This window comes from Grammomys surdaster, unplaced genomic scaffold (genome assembly GCF_004785775.1).
Source record: "Grammomys surdaster isolate TR1022 unplaced genomic scaffold, NIH_TR_1.0 251, whole genome shotgun sequence".
Lineage (NCBI taxonomy): Eukaryota > Metazoa > Chordata > Mammalia > Rodentia > Muridae > Grammomys > Grammomys surdaster.
The window spans coordinates 98,710-117,160 of NW_021604692.1; the positions used below are offsets into that span (position 1 = coordinate 98,710).

At 40.5% G+C, this 18,451-nt stretch overlaps 1 protein-coding gene across 1 annotated transcript; it reads right to left on the reverse strand.

The window, feature by feature from the left end:
• Nucleotides 1-325: 325 nt before the first annotated feature.
• LOC114627214 (histone H3.3-like) lies at nt 326-577 on the reverse strand. Its single transcript, XM_028774904.1, has one exon. The coding sequence runs from the start codon at nt 575-577 to the stop codon at nt 326-328; it is 252 nt and encodes an 83-aa protein (XP_028630737.1).
• Nucleotides 578-18,451: the final 17,874 nt, after the last annotated feature.

Genomic DNA, 18,451 nt, shown 5'->3' on the forward strand with positions numbered 1-18,451 from the left:
GTGGAGAAACTGCCAGTACCTGATTCTGCCCCCTATGTTTCCACTCGCAATCATATACTTAGGTATCTTTGACCTCATGGAAAACATATCTAACATTCAGAACTACTGATAACAGGAAAAAGAGGAAAAAAATTTTTCTTGAGAATGAAATGTTTCCCCTCATAGTGGACTTTTAAGCACCCTCTCTGTATATGTGGCAAGCTAGCTGGATATCTTTTGGCATAGTTGTTACACATTTTGCATGGATAGCACACAGGTTGGTATCTTCTAAAAGGCCAACCAGACAGGCCTCACTTGCCTCCTGCAAAGCACCAATAGCTGCACTCTAGAAGCGCAGATCTGTTTTGAAGTTCTGAGCAATTTCTCGCACCAGACGCTGAAAGGGGAGCTTGCGAATCAGAAGTTCAGTGGGCTTCTGATAGGGCTTGATTTCACGGAGTGCCATGGGCCTGTAACGATGAGGATTCTCTACCTCTCCAGTAGAGGGCGCACTCTTGAGAGCGACTTTTGTAGCCAGTTGTAGCCTGGGCACTTTACCCCTGATGGATTTGTGGCCAGTCTGCTTTGTAGGGCCCATGGTATGGGGACCTCCATACTTACTCGGCTTCTCCTTTAGCTGGAGCTCGGAGCTCCGCAAGTGCGAGGCGACGCTGGCTTTAGAGAGCAGCAGCATTGCGGCGAAGGCTGAGAACACAATTCCACATAAAATATTAAAACAAACAAATCCTTTCTCTCAAAAGTTGAATTGGTCAGACTATTATTTATTTATTTATTTATTTATTTATTTATTTATTTTTAAACAACCAACCAAATAAATAAATAAGTGAAATGGGGTTGGTGTCAGAGGAGTAGGGCTGATGTCAGGAAAGATAGTGTGAATTTGTGGCTGTTTGTGCCTTTGAACGATGTCTTTAGGAGAAGAAGAAGGTGGAAAACTGAGTTGTAAATGACATTGAATGCTGAAAGATTAAAAGGCTGTTCTGGTTGAAAACTGAAAGCGTGGTGCTAGAATCACTGTGTCTGTGGAGTATACACATGCACATGAATGAAAGTGTCCATGAAGGACAAAAACTAATGGGAAGTCTCTACCCTGGAGCTGCTGTGACATGCGGGTTTAAGTTGCCTCTAGTAAGTGTTGAGAACTGAATTCTGGTCCTCTGAAAGGGCAATGTTTCCATTTACTCAATGAGCGACGTATCCGGCCCCATCAGCTCATTACTTTTGTCTCCCCAAACTACCTGCCCAAGGTGTTGCTATCTACAAGGTGAGCTGAGTCCTCTCACATCAATCATCAGTCAAGAAAATCCCACATGGGTTAATCTAAAGACCAATCTTATGGATACATATTCTCAATTGAGGTTTTCTTTTTACACTAGCCTCTAGCTCAGATCAAGTGGAAAAAATTATTTATCATGATCCACAACATACATATCATACACATATGAATAAGTAAGGTTATGTTAACTGGCATTCTAATGTTTTATGCTGATCAAATACCAGTAAACGCATGATAACATTTATTCTAATCCTTGCATTGGAAATGAATGATTTCTTTTAAGTGTTTGAGTTTAAAAAGGCAAAGTCAAGATTTATTCCTCCAAGAGTGCATCATATTTGCAGATAAAATTCTATGATTGTCGAAAATATTTGGAATAAGTCTCTTTTCTACAGATAAACTTACTGGAGATACAGTAATTACCTGTAGTAGCATCCAAAAGTAGCATCTATGCATGCAAGATTGCTATGTATAGAATAATGGGCTGCCATAATACATATTTTCTCCAAACTAATTATGTAAATAACTACATACTGAAATAAATGCAACATATACTTGAAGCAAAGCAGAAATACCATCCTCTCATTTTTGAAAATCTGAACTGAGGTCATGTATGGGATCTGCAGGGATGCTAGCAGCAAAGCCCATGACCATTTGAGTAGGAAATAATATTATACAGAATTAATGTTCTTACTAATCTTATGCAGTTGCATATGAGATGCCTCATTGGGAAAATAAATGACTGATGTGCAGTGCTGGAAACCTGACCTTGACAAACATATGATGAGGGCCAGAAGAATCTACACAGAGTTTTCTTCTGCTTCACACATATCTGTCATGGAATACAAACCCAAATCACATTAGACACACACACCATTATGGCTTTTTAAAATAACTCACTTTGCACTTACGTTATCTGGCATGTCTATGTCATTCCCTTAGGATGCGATTCTTCAGGATGGAGTGCTAAGTGGATATGTAATTGCAACATGAAGAAGCAGTATCAAATGATATGTACATACCCATAGCACATCGAGCTGTGCTGAGAAATACAGTAGATTGCTGAATATCCTACTTTATATCTATCTACTAGATAAATGAAAGTGGTATTTTCTATACACACACAAGGTATTTAATATATGTGATATCATCATCTATGAAGCATTTTAACATTAACATTTTTAAAATATGGTTGGTCTCTTGCATGTGGCCATCCAGTTTTCCCAGAACCATTTGTTAAAGACATTTTCCTTTTCCAGTTTATATTTTTGGCACCTTTATCAGGTATTAAATAGCTAAGGTTACATGTACTCACATTCGTGTGTCCCACTTACTTCCACTGGTTTTCATGTCTGTTTTTGTGCCAGTACAATTTTGTTTTTTCTCACTATTGGTCTGTAATATATGTTGAAATATAGAACGTTAATCTCACCAGAACTATTCATTTGTTTCAGGATTGCTTGCCTCTCTGGGGTCTCTTTTGGTTCCATATAAGTTTTAGGATAGAATTTTTTATTTCTGAATGATGTGGGATATTAGTTAGGGTTACACTAAATATCTTTTTTTTTAAAGATTTATTTATTTTATGTATGTGACCACACTGTCCTTGGCACACCAGAAGAGGGCATCAGATCCAATTATAGATGGTTGTGAGCCATCATGTGATTGCTGGGAATTGAACTCATGACCTTTGGAAGAGCAGTCAGTGCTCTTAACCGCTGAGCCATCTCTCCAGCCCTACACTAAATATCTTTATGTAAGATGATCTTTTTCAAATTCTTAAATGCACCAATTTGTGGCATCCTATGCTCTATCATTGTAGATGTCTTTCACTTCCTTGTTTAGGTTTAAGTATTTAATTTTCTTTGACGGTATTGTAAATGGTATTGTGTTCAGGCTTCTGCTTCTTGCCATACCTGTGCCATGAGTTTCAGACTACAGGGATGAGTGTTTCACAATACATGTACCATGAGTGCAGGTTTACAGGCCTGAGCCTCCTAACTCTAGGAGTATGTACATCATGAGTACTGATATACAGATGTCAGCTACCCACAGTCCATGCATTATGAGGGCTTGGTTACAGGACTTATCCCGCCATAGTAAATGTATCACAAATGCACCCTTCAAAGGATGAGGTCCCACAGTACACGCACCATGACTGCTTCTTTATTAGGTATGATCCTTCCACAGTAACCACACCACAAGTGATGAGCTATAGGCATGAGCTTGCCACAGTATGTAACATGAATGTTAGAATTTCACATTTTGGCTTCCCACAGTCCATGCATTATGAGAAATAGGTTATAGGCTGGAGCCTTCCGGCATATATGCACCATGAGGTCTGGGTTTCAAGTGTGAATCTTCTACAGTTTATGTACCATGAATGTTGTGTTAAAGCTGTGCATTCCCATGTACATGCACTATGACTGTTGTGTTACCTAAAGAGCCTCTCCCAGTACATGCATAATGAGTGCTTTACTATAGGCCCAGGCCTCCTAGAATACATGCAGAGAACACTGGGTGACATACATGAACTCACCATAGTATACACAACACCAATGCTTCTTTATAGACATAAACTCCCTAGAACCCTGATTGCTGTTATATTTGTGAGCTTTCCACAGCTCATGCACTATGAGTGCAAGGATTGACCCTGCTTAAATATTAACGGCCTAGTCAGACATAGGTCCCTACTGACACAAAGTCTTGGGCTCTGTGGGAAAGCACTAATTCAGTTAAGGACAAATAATCATAGATCTTGTGGACAAGTAGCCTTCGTGGGAAAGTACTAGCCTAGATAAGAACAAATGACCAATAGATCTTATGGACAGGTAGCCTTTGGTGGGAAAGTACTAGCTTAGATCAGAACAAATGACCATTGATCTTATGTACAGGTATGTACATAGCGACCTGTTCTGCCCTGCTTCTCCTGTGAACTTTTCACCCAGCCAATATCCTGTTCTTGAGAATGTATGTACTCCCCCTGAGAACACCTGTACTCCCCAGAAACAAAGAAGACCCTACGTCATCCCCTTCCCCATATCCTGCTTTTATGTGTATATAACCCATGTGGGAACAATTAAAATTTGACAGCTTGATCAGATTCCTTGACTTGCTGTCCATTCTTTGTGCACCCTTGTTCCCCCAGTTCTCTCTTCCAGATCCTCTGATCCTGGTTCAATGCCCCGCAGGACTGGGGCAGGTGTGAGACTGCCACAGTATATGCACCATGAATGTTGGCATACAGGCAACAGCCCACCATTGTAGAAGTACCGTGAATGCTTGATTGTAGGCACCAATCTCCCACAGTACATGAATGCACCATAATTGGTGGCTTACAGTTTGATTCTCACACTGTACATTCAGAATGAGTTCTGGATTATAAGCATGAACCTCCAACCGTATATGCTCCATAAGTGCTAGGCTGTTGGGGTGATTCTCTCACAATATGTAAACCATGAGTGCTGGAATACAGGTATGAGTCATCTTCGGTACATGCACAATGAGTCCTGGGTTACAGATATGCATCATCAGAGTACACGTGCTATGAGTGGTGGGTCACAGGCATGGGCTTCCCCTTATACATGTACATTAACAGTCAGATACAGCTTCCACTGGTGTGCACCGAGCAGTCTTGGTTACTGGATTGAGCCTTCCTGAGTTCATGCACTATGAATCTGCATTTATAGGCATGAGCCCCAGTCAGTAAATGATTGATGAGTGCTTTGTTATAACAAGGAGTATCCAAGAGTAAAATGTACATGGGTGCTGGGTTATAGAAATGAGATTCTCAGTTACATGCATCAAGAGTACTAGCATTACAGATGTCAGCCCACCACAGACCATGCTCCATGAACATATATTGTACTTAAGCACTGGAAAGTTAATTGAGTACTTAAGAGCTGAGGATCCAAGCTTGGTTCACAGCACCCAGGCCAGATGGCTTGTAATTGCCTGTAATTCCAATTCTGGGAACTGACTCAGTTTTTGCCCTTCTAAGAGACCAAGTGTACGTATGGTATGGTGGAAACAGATACATATGCAGATGAAACACTAATACTTTATTTTAAAAAATAAAGACATATTTTAATCCCATATTATAAAATGGATTATCTCCATGTACATGTTATTTTTAGAATCTTTAAACAAATTATCTATTTTTATGTGTGTGTGTGTGTGTGTGTGTGTGTGTGTGTGTGTGTGTGTTTTGCCCGCATGTATGTTTGTGTGTCACATGCATGCCTGGTACCAGCTGGGGACAGAAGAGAACAACAGATTCTTTTTTTTCCCCCTCTAGTTACAGAATGTCTTTATCTCAAATACACAAACATTTGGAAAACATCACCAGCAAAGCTTCCAGAAAGAGTATTTCAATATGGGAACTTTCTAGTGACAGTGTGTTTAATGTAGGAGAATACATTAGATTTTGTTTATTAAGCAATAAAAGTAACTTATTGAGGTTAAGGCACCTCTCCTTTTCATGTACATCTCCTAACATGTTGCAAAAAATTGATCATATCACTCTGCTGTTACTTTTTTAAAAAATTTTCATTTACATTCCAGTGTTTGTCCCCCTCCTCAATCCCCTCTTTTGTAGTTCCTCATCCTATTCCTCCTCTCCCTTGCCTCCAAGAAGGTGATATCCCCACCACCAGTCTTCCCCTTTCCCTGAGGCCTCAAGACTCTTGAGGATTAAGCACATCTTCTGCCACTGAGGCCAGACCAGGTAGACGTCTGTTACATATGTGCCAGGGGCCTCATATGCTCCAGTTGGTGACTCAGTTTCTGGGTGCTCCCTAGAGTCTGGGTTAGTTGAGACTGGCGGACTTCCTATGAGATCACTTTCCTTTTCTGCTTCTTCAATCCTTCCCCTAATTCAACCATAAGGGGCCCCAACATCATTCTAATGGTTGGGTATAAGTATCTACTTCTGTCTCAGTCAGCTGCTCGTAGGCCCTTTCAGAGGACAGCCATACCAGACTCCCATCTGCAGGCACATCACAGCATAGTAGAGTCAGGCCTTAATCCTCCCCCACGCCCCCCCCCATGAGATGGATCCCAAGTGGTGCTGATCATTCGACCTCCTTTCCTTTAGTTTCGTGTCCATTTTTGATATATTCCAGTAAACTCGATGGCCCTGTTTCCTCAGCTGATTTGACTGAGAGCGCTGTCATTTTACCTGCCAAGTAGAAAGATGGGATTAAAGTCAGTATCACTACAGAGCACAACACAGGGCTTTTGACTCAGGTGCTGTGAGTCATGGTTGGAGGAAAATAGAGAGTGAAAACCTATCTGTACCACACTCTGCTTGGGTTACAGAGACAGTCATAGCAGGAAGAAGAAGCAGGTAACAGAAAGGGGGTCTATCTGGCTATACACAGATACCACAGACCCTGGAACATGCAGAGACCAGAATAAAGCCAAACTTTTATCTTCCATGTACAAGGGCAATCCTCTGGTTTCTGTTGTTCTCTGATAACTCAAGTCACTTACCCTTTAGTCCTTCATTTGTGTTGCTGGAAATGATGAAATGTCATTCTTAATGTGGGGATAGTCTTCTTCACTGTGTAAAATGACATACTTTTTGCTGCATTTACTATGTAAGTTGAGCTTCCATCTTGACTGACAGTAGTGATGCTGAGAAAAATGCAGATCTCTCCTCGAGAACTACTGGAAATTCCTGTGGACAGAACCCTGTAGTGCAAAAGCTGGATGGTATGATCTCCACTTCTCACTTTTTCAAGAAACTCCCTGTTTCCAACACAGCTACGTTATGTTAGTGCAACATAGAGAAGAAAGCATATGGTGACTGTACCTACCAGCTGCAAGAAAATCAGTGACCATCGAGCCACAGGATGGCCAACATCCAGTACAATGCTGGTGTCCGAGGTCCTTCCAAAAGAGAGAGAAACTGCCCTAGGTGAGGATGTTTTCCAAGCTGCCACAGATAGTTTTCTCAACACTTGTCACAACAAGGGGTGAGGATAAGGTGCTGGGTACTGCTGGGATTAGAACATATTTTCCTTTTCTGTTCCTCTTAGTCTACCTGTTAGTGTGGCTGGCTCAGGCCCTACTTCTCTGTCAGTCAGAAGGAGCCTCCTCCTTCAAGCAGACCTGAATAGAGAGGGTTTGGGAAGGATTACTAAGAGTCCAGGTGTTGATCACCCTGTAACTGACCATCTATTCTGGATTGCTTGTGCCAGGAAGCATCACTGGGGTGCCTCAGTTCCACCATGTGTGTCTGTGCTCAAAAAGCTGGCCCTTTTACAGGTCCCTGAAGGTGAAGCTAGCCTCAAGCCTTGTTCCATGTTAAGTGATTTTCCTGGTGTTTTTCTGCAGTTCCAAAGCATTGGGCTTTGGAATGCTCATGGACCCTTACCAGAAGCACCATTACTTGTACTAGCCTGCAATGGAGATTTAATGAAGCACTGCAGCAGAAGCAGCAGAGGAAGCAAAGACACATCCATGCCAGGTGCCAGCTTTGTAGTAGAACTAAATGATCAATACACATCGAATAATTTGCACTAGAGAGTAGAGTCAGTAGGTTTAGGATTCCAATTCTTCTTTAACCACATATGAGGGCCTCTGGGTCTTTCTACTTAGAGGGAATGTGGCAAGTCATCATAGGCCACCCAGGGGAAAGCCTAGACATTCAAAGCAGGGGATCTCATCGGTTTTCCAATCAACATTTCCCTGCCCACTGCAATACTTGTTACCAACATCTTCTCTGGACTCAAGTGGCAAGTACTTCAGACCTGAACTTGTATCTTTCCAAAACACAGTTGATAGGTCAGCTGAACACTGTGCATGGCTGGATGCCCTGGGCCAAAGTGAGAAACAAGGCCCATACTGGTTTCCATGGCTTCTTTGAACTAGTTGTACAAGGTGGATAATGTTTCAGATAGGACTAGATAGGGTTGGAGACAAGAGAAAACTCATTTAGAGGGATGTTTCTAGAAGTGGCAGTCACACAAAAATATGAAAGTACCTTATTTGGAATACAGACTCTTTATTTCAGGCAAAGTTTGCTGGCATCAACTGTGCAGAAGGCACATTGGAAGGAGTGTCCCCCCCCCCAGTGTGTGTGTGTGTGTGTGTGTGTGTGTGTGTGTTTGTGTGTACATGTATCTGAGGTTTGTGTATGTGTGAGTTTGTTTTTTCAACCAGATATAAAGAGTACTTATCAAATGACTCAAGTTTGAAAGCAACTTGGACAACCAGAGATTAGACCTGCAGTGATTTGTGAACAATTAGGTATCTGTCTCAATGTGTCTGTGCAGGAGTCAGGATGCTATAGAAGCCTCCATCAGAACTGTGAGTCTGAGCTGTCTCTGTCCACTCTGTATTCACTCCTGAACTTCAGATAGACCCTCCCTGCTTCTCAGTCTTCTGATGTTGGCTCAAATCCAGATCCCCAACATGACACTTGGATAAACCAAACATGTCAGGCATCCTGGGAACCTCTGCTCCCAGTTCCACTGTTTTCTCAGCCCACAGGTAGAACTGTAGAAAAGTAGCCTGGGTACCATTCTCAGGGTACATGAAAGATTTTCTGAAGCCTGGTAGTTTTTCTCAGTTTCTGCGATGTTTGCCAGCACTCCACATATCTCTATTTGCAAGTTTGCTGAAACATCTTTATAGCAAGGCACTATGCCAGGACTATTCTGGCACTTCTGCTCAGCATGGAACTTCTTAGAGAAGAGAGACAGAAGGACTGTTAGCTCAGATATACTTCTCATACTCCTCCCTCAGTCCTCAGGGTCCTAGATGGTTCCAGCTCCTGCCTCTTATCTGCTCACACAACATTTTGCCCCTAGTCTCAGCCTATATGTTATGGACACACTCTCTTACTGGCACACATTCATCCAAAATCTGTACCTGACCCTGCTACCTGTCTGGATCAATAGCAACATGGTCTCACTCTCTAGTATGAACCTTCAGAGTTCATAATGCCTTAAACAGCACTGAAAAGAAGACTCAAGAGAGGAGCCTCTTTTTTTTTGTTTGTTTGTTTTGTTTTTTAGAGACAGGGTTTCTCTGTGTAGCCCTGGCTGTCCTGGAACTCACTCTGTAGACCAGGCTAGCCTCGAACTCTCGAACTCAGAAATCCCCCTGCCTCTGCCTCCCAAATGCTGGGATTAAAGGTGTGCACCACCACCACCCAGGTAAGGAGCCTCTTATTAGAAATGTGTAGCACATATGCTTACGTGTGCTGGTCCTGTGCTTACACAGGCCCTCAGGCTGATCTCTCCTGAGTACTCCATTGCTCCCTTCACCCACCTTTTCCAGCATTCAGCCTCAGGACACTGTCCTCTGATGTCTACATTTAGTTTATGTTTGTGTGGACTCCTACTAGGAGGGAGTACAGGATGGAATTTTCTCTGGGATGATAGATTCAGTCTATCATCAACCCCCTTAATGTGCATGCTAACAATATGTCAAAAGTGAGGAAGGACCTAGAGAAGTATAACATTTAAACTCATGACTTCCAAGATGGAAGGCCAATTTGTGGGTCTTCTGTCATTCATCAGTTTAGCTATTCTTTCAGTTCTGGAGACAGTTGAAACAGGATTGAACAGTTTTGGAATACAATTTGCCACATTAAAATGGAGTCCTCTGTCTCTCTGAAATGGGGGTATCTGGCCAATAAAATTTAGTGTATATTCCAAGGCTGTGGATGTCAATGGAAAGACCTTCATAGTGTGTGTGACCTAACACCTCAGGTCCACAATATTCTATCATTCCACAGAAGCCTTTTCCACAAACCAAAATCATTGATTTTCCTGTGCCCCTTTCAATTAAATAGTATACTCTCAGGATTGATATGTAGTGAGAAATATCATGCATGTGGTTATATGTGACAACCAAAATAAGTTTCCTAAAGAGAGTGCCTACTTTTCCTCCAAATGGCCACAGTTGGTGCCATGTTTCAGCATGGTTACTACAGTAATGTATTCCATCATCAGGAAGGTTTTCTTCTTGGTCTTGATGACCTATAGTGTCTGAATTATGTGAGGATGATGTACTTGTTCCAGAAGCTCAATCTCAGACATAATCAAGGAGCCTGTACTCATGTCCCTTTTCAATATTTTGATGGCCATCATGATCCTTGTCACAAACTCAAGAGCTACTTTGACTTGTCAACAGGACCCTTCTAATATGATCCCCATGATGTAGTCAACCTTTGCCAGGGTGTGCCCTTCAGAGAAAATGACTTTCTGCTTTAAGCCATCACCACAGGTTTTCTTTCTAGCCATCGAAGTGACATGTAGCAGCAGCAAATAAAGATGGCAGAGAGAAGATATTAGAATCAGTTCTGGGGACACTTAGAGCTAGAGATTCTAACATTAAAAGTCAGATACCATGCTCCTGTTGCCTCTCTTTCACAGTGAAACTAACAGAAATTATGAACCAAATAGACTTAAGAGATATTTATAGAATATTTCACCCTAAAACAAAAAAAAATATACCTTTTCCTCAGCACTTCATGGAACCTACACCTAAACTGACCATATAATAGGATATAAAACAAGCCTCAAAATATAAAATAAGGCCGGGTGGTGGTGGCACACTCCTTTGATCCCAGCAGTTGGGAGGCAGAGGCAGGCAGATTTCTGAGTTCAAGGCCAGCCTGGTCTACAGAGTGAGTTCCAGGACAGCTGGGGCTATACAGAGAAACCCTGTATCGAAAAACCAAAACAAAAAAAATAATAAAAAATAAAAATAGCCAGGCGGTGGTGGCGCACACCTTTAATCCCAGCACTTGGGAGGCAGAGGCAGGCAGATTTCTGAGTTTGAGGCCAGCCTGGTCTACTGAGTGAGTTCCAGTACAGCCAGGACTACACAGAGAAACCCTGTCTCGGAAAAAAATAAATAAATAAATATAAATAAATAAATAAATAAAAATAAAATAAGATTGAAATAGTCCCATGCATTCTATCAGATCACCACAGACTAAGGCTGGACTTCAATAACAAAATAAAAAAAAAAGAAAATCCACATATTCATGGAAACAGATCAACTCTCTACTCAATGATCACTTGGTCAGGAAGAAATAAAGACAGAAATTAAATACTTTCTAGAATTCAATGAAAATAAAAACACAGCATACCCAAACTTATGAGACACAATGAAAGCAGTGTTATTAGGAAAATTAATAGCATTGAGTCCCTTTATAAGGAAGTTGGAGAGATTCTCTACTAGCAACTTAACAGCACACATGAAAGTTCTAGAATAAAAAGAAACAAACATACCCAAGAGGAATAGATTGCAGGAAACAGCCAAACTAGTACTGAAATCAACCAACTAGAAAGAAAGAAAGAGAACATAACAATTCATCAATAAAACCAAGAACTGATTCTTTGACAAAATCTACAAAATAGATAATCTCTTAACCAAAGTAATTAATGGGCACAGGGACAGTATCCAAATTAAGAATATCAGAAATGAAGTGGAAGACATGACAACAGAAATTGAGGAAATTCAAAAACTCATTAGATCTTACTACAAAAGCCTACATTCAACAAAACTGGAAAATCTAGAGGAAATGCATTTCCTAGACAAATAACAAATACTACATACCACAGCAAAATCAAATTCAGGTAAAGTATCTAAACAGTCCCATAACCCTTAAGAAAATAGAAGCAGTTACTTAAAATCTCCCAACAAACAAATTCCAGGGCCAGATGGGTTTAATGCAGAATTCAGACCTTCAAAGAAGGTCTAATACTAGCACTCCTCAAATGATTCCAAACGAATAAAAACAGAAGGAACATTGCCTATGTCATTCTGTGAAGCCCCAGTTATGGTGATACCTGAACCACAAAAAGACCCAACAAAGAAATGGAACTTCAGACCATTTTTTTCTTATAAATATCAGTGCAAAAATACTCAATAAAATTCTGACAAACAGAATCCAAGAACACATCAAAACCATCATTCACCATAATCAAGTAGGTTTTATCCCAAGGATACAGGGATGGTGCAAGATACAAAAATCTATCAATATAATCCACTATATAAACAAACTGAAAGGAAAACATCAAATGATCATCTTATTAGATGTTGAAACAGCCTTTGACAAGATATAACACCCCTTCGTGTTAAAAGTTTTGGAGCAATCAGGAATTCGTGGGACATATCTAAACATAATAAAAGCAATATAGAGCAAACCAACAGCCAACATCAAATTAAATGGAGAGAAACTTGAAGGAATTCTACTAAAATCAGGGAAAAGACAAGGCTGCCTGCTGTCTCCCTGACTGTTCAATATCGTACTCAAAGATCTAGCTAGAGCAGTCAGACAGAAGGAGATCAAGGGGATACAAACTGGAAAGGAAAAATTCAAGGTATCACTATTTGTGGATGATATGACACTATACATGAACAACCCCCAAAATTCTACCAGAATTCCTGCAGCTGATAAACAACTTAAGGAAAGTGGCTATATATAAAATTAACTCAAATCAACAGCCTTGTTTATGCAAATGATAAACAGGCTGAGAAAAAAACACCCTTCTCAATAGCCACAAATAATATAAAATATCTGAGTGTAACTCTAACCAAGCAACTAAAAGATCAATAGGACAAGAACATTAAGTCTCTGAAAAAAGAAATCAAAGAAGACCTCAGAAGATGGAAACATCTCTCATGTTCATGGATCAGTAGGATTAACATAGTAAAAATGACAATCTTACCTAAAATAATCTACAGATTCAATGCAATCCCTATCAAAATCCCAACACAATTCTTCATAGACATGGAAAGAACAATTCTTAACTTTATATGGAAATTAAAAAAAACAACAAAATAAAACAAGATAGCGAAAACAATTCTCAACAATAAAAGAACTTCTGGAGGAATCATCACCCCTGACCTCAAGCTATATTAGAGAAATAGTGATAAAAACCGCAAGGTATTGATAAAGAGACAGACACATCAATCAATGGGATAGAATTGAAGACCCAGAAATACACCTACACATCTATTGATACTTGATCTTTGACAAAGAAGCCAAAACCATACAGCAGGAAAAAGAAAGAATCTTCAAAGAATGCAAATTGATCCATATTTATCACCTTGTTAAAAGCTCATGTCCAAGTGGATCAAGGACCTTTACGTAAAACCAGATGCACTGAATCTAATAGAAGAGAAAGTTGGAGAGACACTCGAACATATTGGCACAGGGGAAATTTTCTTGAACATGAATGGCTCAGGCTCTAAGATCAGCAATAGACAAATTGGACCTCATGAAACTGAAAAGCTTCTGTAAGGCAAAAAACACTGTCAATGGGACAAATCAGCAACCTACAGATTTAGAAAAGTTCTTCATTAACCCTACATCCAAGACAGGGTTAATATTCAAAATATATAAAGATCTCAAGAAGTTAAATTCCAAAAATCAAATGACCCAATTAAAACATTGTACACAGAGGTAAACAAAGAATTCTCAACAGATAATCTCAAATAACTAAAAAGCACTTAAAGAGATGTTCAACATCCTTAGTCATCAGGGAAATGTAAATCAAAATGACCCTGAGATTCTACCTTACACCAATCAGAATGGCTAAGATCAAAAACTCAGGTGACAGCACATGTTGAGGAGGATGTGGAGAAAGAAGAACACGCCTCCATTGCTGATGGGATTGCAAACTGGTACAACCACTCTGGAAATCAATCTGGAAGTTTCTCAGAAAATTGGAAATAGGTCAACCTGAAGACCCAGCTATATGGCTCCTGGACATATATCCAAAGACACTCCACCATACCACAAATACAAGTGTTTCACTAAGTTCATAGCTGCATTGTTCATAATAGCCAGAAGCTGGAAACAACCCAGATGTCCCTCAACCAAATAATGGGTATCAAAAATGTGGTTCATTTACACAATGGAATACTATTCAGCTATTAAAAACAAGGACATCATGAATTTTGCAAGCAAATGGATGGAACTAGAAAATATCTTAGGCAAGGTAACCCAGACCCAAAAAGACATATATGGTATGTATTCGACAAGCAGATATTTGTCAAAAAGTATAGAATACCCTTGATAATGTAACCTACAAACTGCAAGACATTTAACAGAAAGGAATGCACAAGGGAGGATGTTTCAGTTCCACTAAGGAGGGGACACAAAACAACCATGGAAATATATATCTTTTGGGAGTTTGTGGGGCGGGAACCTCTAAAAAGTCCCAGAGACCTGAGATGTGAGCGGCTCCCAGGACTCAATAGGGATGATGTTAGCCAAAATGTCCAAAAGAGGGGAGATATAACCTGAAGAGATCACGTCCAGTAGATAGATGGGGCCCCCAGTGGAGAAATGGGCCACCACCTATCTTCAGATTGTTGACCCAGAATTGTTTCTGTCTAAAAGAAATTCAGGGACAAAAATGGAGCAGAGACTGAAGGAAAGGCCATCCAGTGACTGGCCCAACTTGGGATACAACCCATGCACAAGTAACAAACCCTGATACTATTACTGATGCCATGTTGTGCTTGTAAACAGGAGCCTGGCATGGCTCTCCTCTGAGAGGCTCTACTACTAGCAGCTGAGACAGATTGTAAATACCTACAGCCAACCTTTGAACTGAAGTTAGGGACCCCTTTGGAAGAGTTAGGGGAAGAAATGAAGGAGCTGCAGAGGATGTCAACCAAGACTAACAGTATCAACTAAACAGGACTCCTGGGAGCTCCCACAGACTGAGCCACCAACCAAAGAGCATACATGGGCTGGTGTGTTGCTCCTGGCACATGTGTAGCAGAGGACTTCCTTGTCTGGCCTCAGTGGGAGACGATACACCTTATCCTATTAAGACTTGATGCCCTGGGAAGGGGAATGGGTAAGGGAAGGAGGTAAGGTGAGGGTAGGTGGTTGGGTGATGGGAGTGGGGCAGAGGGAGTACCCTCTTAGATGCAAAGGGGAGGGGAGATGTGGTGCAGAACTCTTAGAGGGGCCACCAGAAAGGGAGGAACCATTTGGAATGTAAATAAATAAACAATTTTAAGACGTGAAAAAATAATCAGAGATACCTCCAAAAAAAAGTCAGGATACACTTCAAGGTCACACAGACATAGAAACAAATCAAGAATAAATACAGAGGATGGAAAGAAGAAAGAAGGATCAAAGCATAAAGGGAAATAAAAGCACAAAAAGTCAGGAAGACAAGGATCCCTATTTCAAAGGCCAGAACATTGGAACTCTTATAAGCTAAGCCATCCATCACAAACAGAAGACACAAAGTTAATGGCCACAGTTGAGTATCGAGTAGGTTTACCCAGGAATGTATGTGATGCAAACTCCTCCATTTGATAAAAGAACAGTATGGTATCAGGGGCCAAAAATAACACAACACCTCTTCAGAAGAATAAAAATTTATCACTTTCTGGAAATGGAAGTAATTTGAGATCATTTTATTTAAAATGTTTGTCCCACAAAAACAAATATCACAAGTTATGCCCCATTTCAAAGATCTGATTCAGTTGGGCCTTGGTTATAAGGATGACTGTGAGGGATTTGGAAGATAAATGGAGAGAAATGGTAGAACCAGAATGGAATAAGGTTAATATGTTCAAAATGTCTGGATGCAAATGTCAGTGAAATGCCTTTGTACAATTAATACATATGGGCACATTTAAAAGAGATTGTCCTCATTTTAAAGTGACAAAGAAAAATAATAATTCAGAGAAAGGTAAATGTATGTTAATATGTGAAGAAAATTGAAATAAACCAGAAGAAGCTGAAGTCAAAGCTCCCAAATGAATAAAGTCAGAAAAATGAATAAAAAGAAAACCAATCCTCTGAGCTTGTGCAAAGAAAAACCACGGGAAAGAACTCACTATGTCCAAGTGTAACTGATGGTCAATGTTGAATCCCAATAAGCAATGTCCAAATTCATTCCAACCACCAATTGTGAAGTCCAGCATATCAACAACTGCCCAGTCCTACAGATCAATACCAAATAGCCGTCTGCACAGAACAATACAAACCAGCCCCAGGCAGTGCATTGTATGGACAGCTGTCTGTCATTTCTCAAATGGATCCTGGTAAGATCTGAGCATTAGAGGGCCACTCAGAGCTGACACAACACACAGTGCCTTTTCTCACTTTTTGGTACCATGGGGCTATGTCTATTTGTTTTACTGTGACCAAGGCCCTGTCAAGAATCACCTTAAGGAGGCTAGAACAAAGAAGTAATTACAGGCAGGAATCTAAATCTTAGGCTAGAACAAAGAAGTAGGCTTCAGGAATGAAAATGACTTTGGGTTAGGAGAGGGAAATCGGCTCAGATATTTTAGCCATCCTGATAAGCCCTTAGAAATAGTGATCTCAGCCGGGCAGTGGTGGCACACGCCTTTAATCCCAGCACTTGGGAGGCAGAGGCAGACGGATTTCTGAGTTCGAGGCTAGCCTGGTCTACAGAGTGAGTTCCAGGACAGCCAGGGCTACACAGAGAAACCCTTTCTCAAAAAACAGAAAGAAAAACAACAACAACAACAACAAAAGTGATCATGGGTCTCTGTTCACTGCCTTGCTTGTTCTTTGACTATCAGTGTTTATTGTCTTGCTTGTTCCTTGACTATTTGCATTTATTGTATTGCTAGTTCCTCAACCTAGAACTGACCTTAATATTTGCATGTAATTAAAATGGTATAAAAGCAAAAAGGAGGAGGAGGGATGAGATAGGGAGTTTATGGGTGGGGAGACGGATTGGGAAAGGGGATAACATCTAAAATGTAAATAAATAAAATATCCAATAAAAATATTATCATGTTATGATCTAAAAATAAATAAAGTACATAGGGAGGGGCAAAAAAATCACATTAGGGGAGGAATAGCATTATTTAGTCTCATGCTATGAGCGGCTTGCTGGGAATGTTAGTTGGCATTTTGGACAGTCCTGGATTTTGGCACCAAAATATAACTGTTGCAGCTTTGAAGGGAAAGGTATACTGTCAGCTGGGAGCCAAGGAATACCAACCACAAAGTCATAACACACAATAAACATCACACAAGAGATTTACTGGGAGACAGAAACACAGGAAGGTGGCTGCCCCTGCTCAGGTGATAACAGCAGTGATGTGAGTAGACACAGGCTTTATATAGGGTCTTGATGGGCAGTTTCCAGGGTGGAGATTTCCAGAGTAATGACTAATAGTACTTCAGTCCTGTGTTTGGGGAGTTCAGAGATTGGTGGGCTTTCTCATTGAGGTATTTTCATGCTACTCGATTAGTGGGTTACTATGGCAAACTCAGAGTTCTCCAGTTCATGGATTGATGAGATTTTTTTTAAATTCTCATTATGTTGACCCTATATACTTTAATGCCTTGGCACTGGGAATGAGGATTACAGCTGTTAGAAAATAACTGTTAGGGCTATTAAGGAAATCTGGGGAGATATGGCTTGGTGCCTGGAGCTTTCCCTTCCGCTTGAGTTGTCTTAATTAGCCCACAGCATTGGGGTTTCCCCCCATGAGTTTCAAGTCTCATAAATAAATATATAAAAGAATTTGATAAGAGACTTAAAAGAAGCCTGTCGATTTTTTTTGTTCAAATGCCGGTGAGCAAGAGGCAGTTGCAGAAGATGGAAGAACACTTTGTAAAGGAGGACAGCAAGCAGCCAGGTGAAGGAACTGGACATACAGAATGTGTGAAACATTCCTGAGTGTATAGGAACATATATTAAAGCTGTGGCTGGAACAAGAAACACATAGAAGAAGAAAATCTTCTTTTCTGAGACAGGTCTCAAAATATGATTAGGCTCTATGGTGCTACACTAGGAGAGCTAAAATAATCTGCCTGGATGAAGGTCTTTTGGAAGCATGACTCCCAATAGGGACATAGTTATTGCTTGATCCTCATAGTATGACTTCAGTTGATCCAGCTCTCATGGAGGACGAGCCCCGCCCAGACTCCAGTGTTCTAAGATCCCAGGCAAGACTAATACTTATTAAAAGGAGGGGACAGAAGTATGAAATGTTCTAAGTGCTAACAAATGACTGGACTAAGTAGGTCCATGAGCATGGAGATCTTTCCACCTTCTGATACTTTCTTCAATTTCTTTCTTTAGAGACTTGAAGTTCTTGTCATACAGGTCGTTGATGTGTTTGGTTAGTTATACCAAGGTATTTTATATTATTTGTGGCTATTTTAAAGAATGGTTTTTGATTAATTTC

What these genes read in the sequence shown, in the direction of transcription:
- LOC114627214 (XM_028774904.1), bottom strand. Translation starts at nt 577, where the DNA reads ATGGGCCCTACAAAGCAGACTGGCCACAAATCCATCAGGGGTAAAGTG.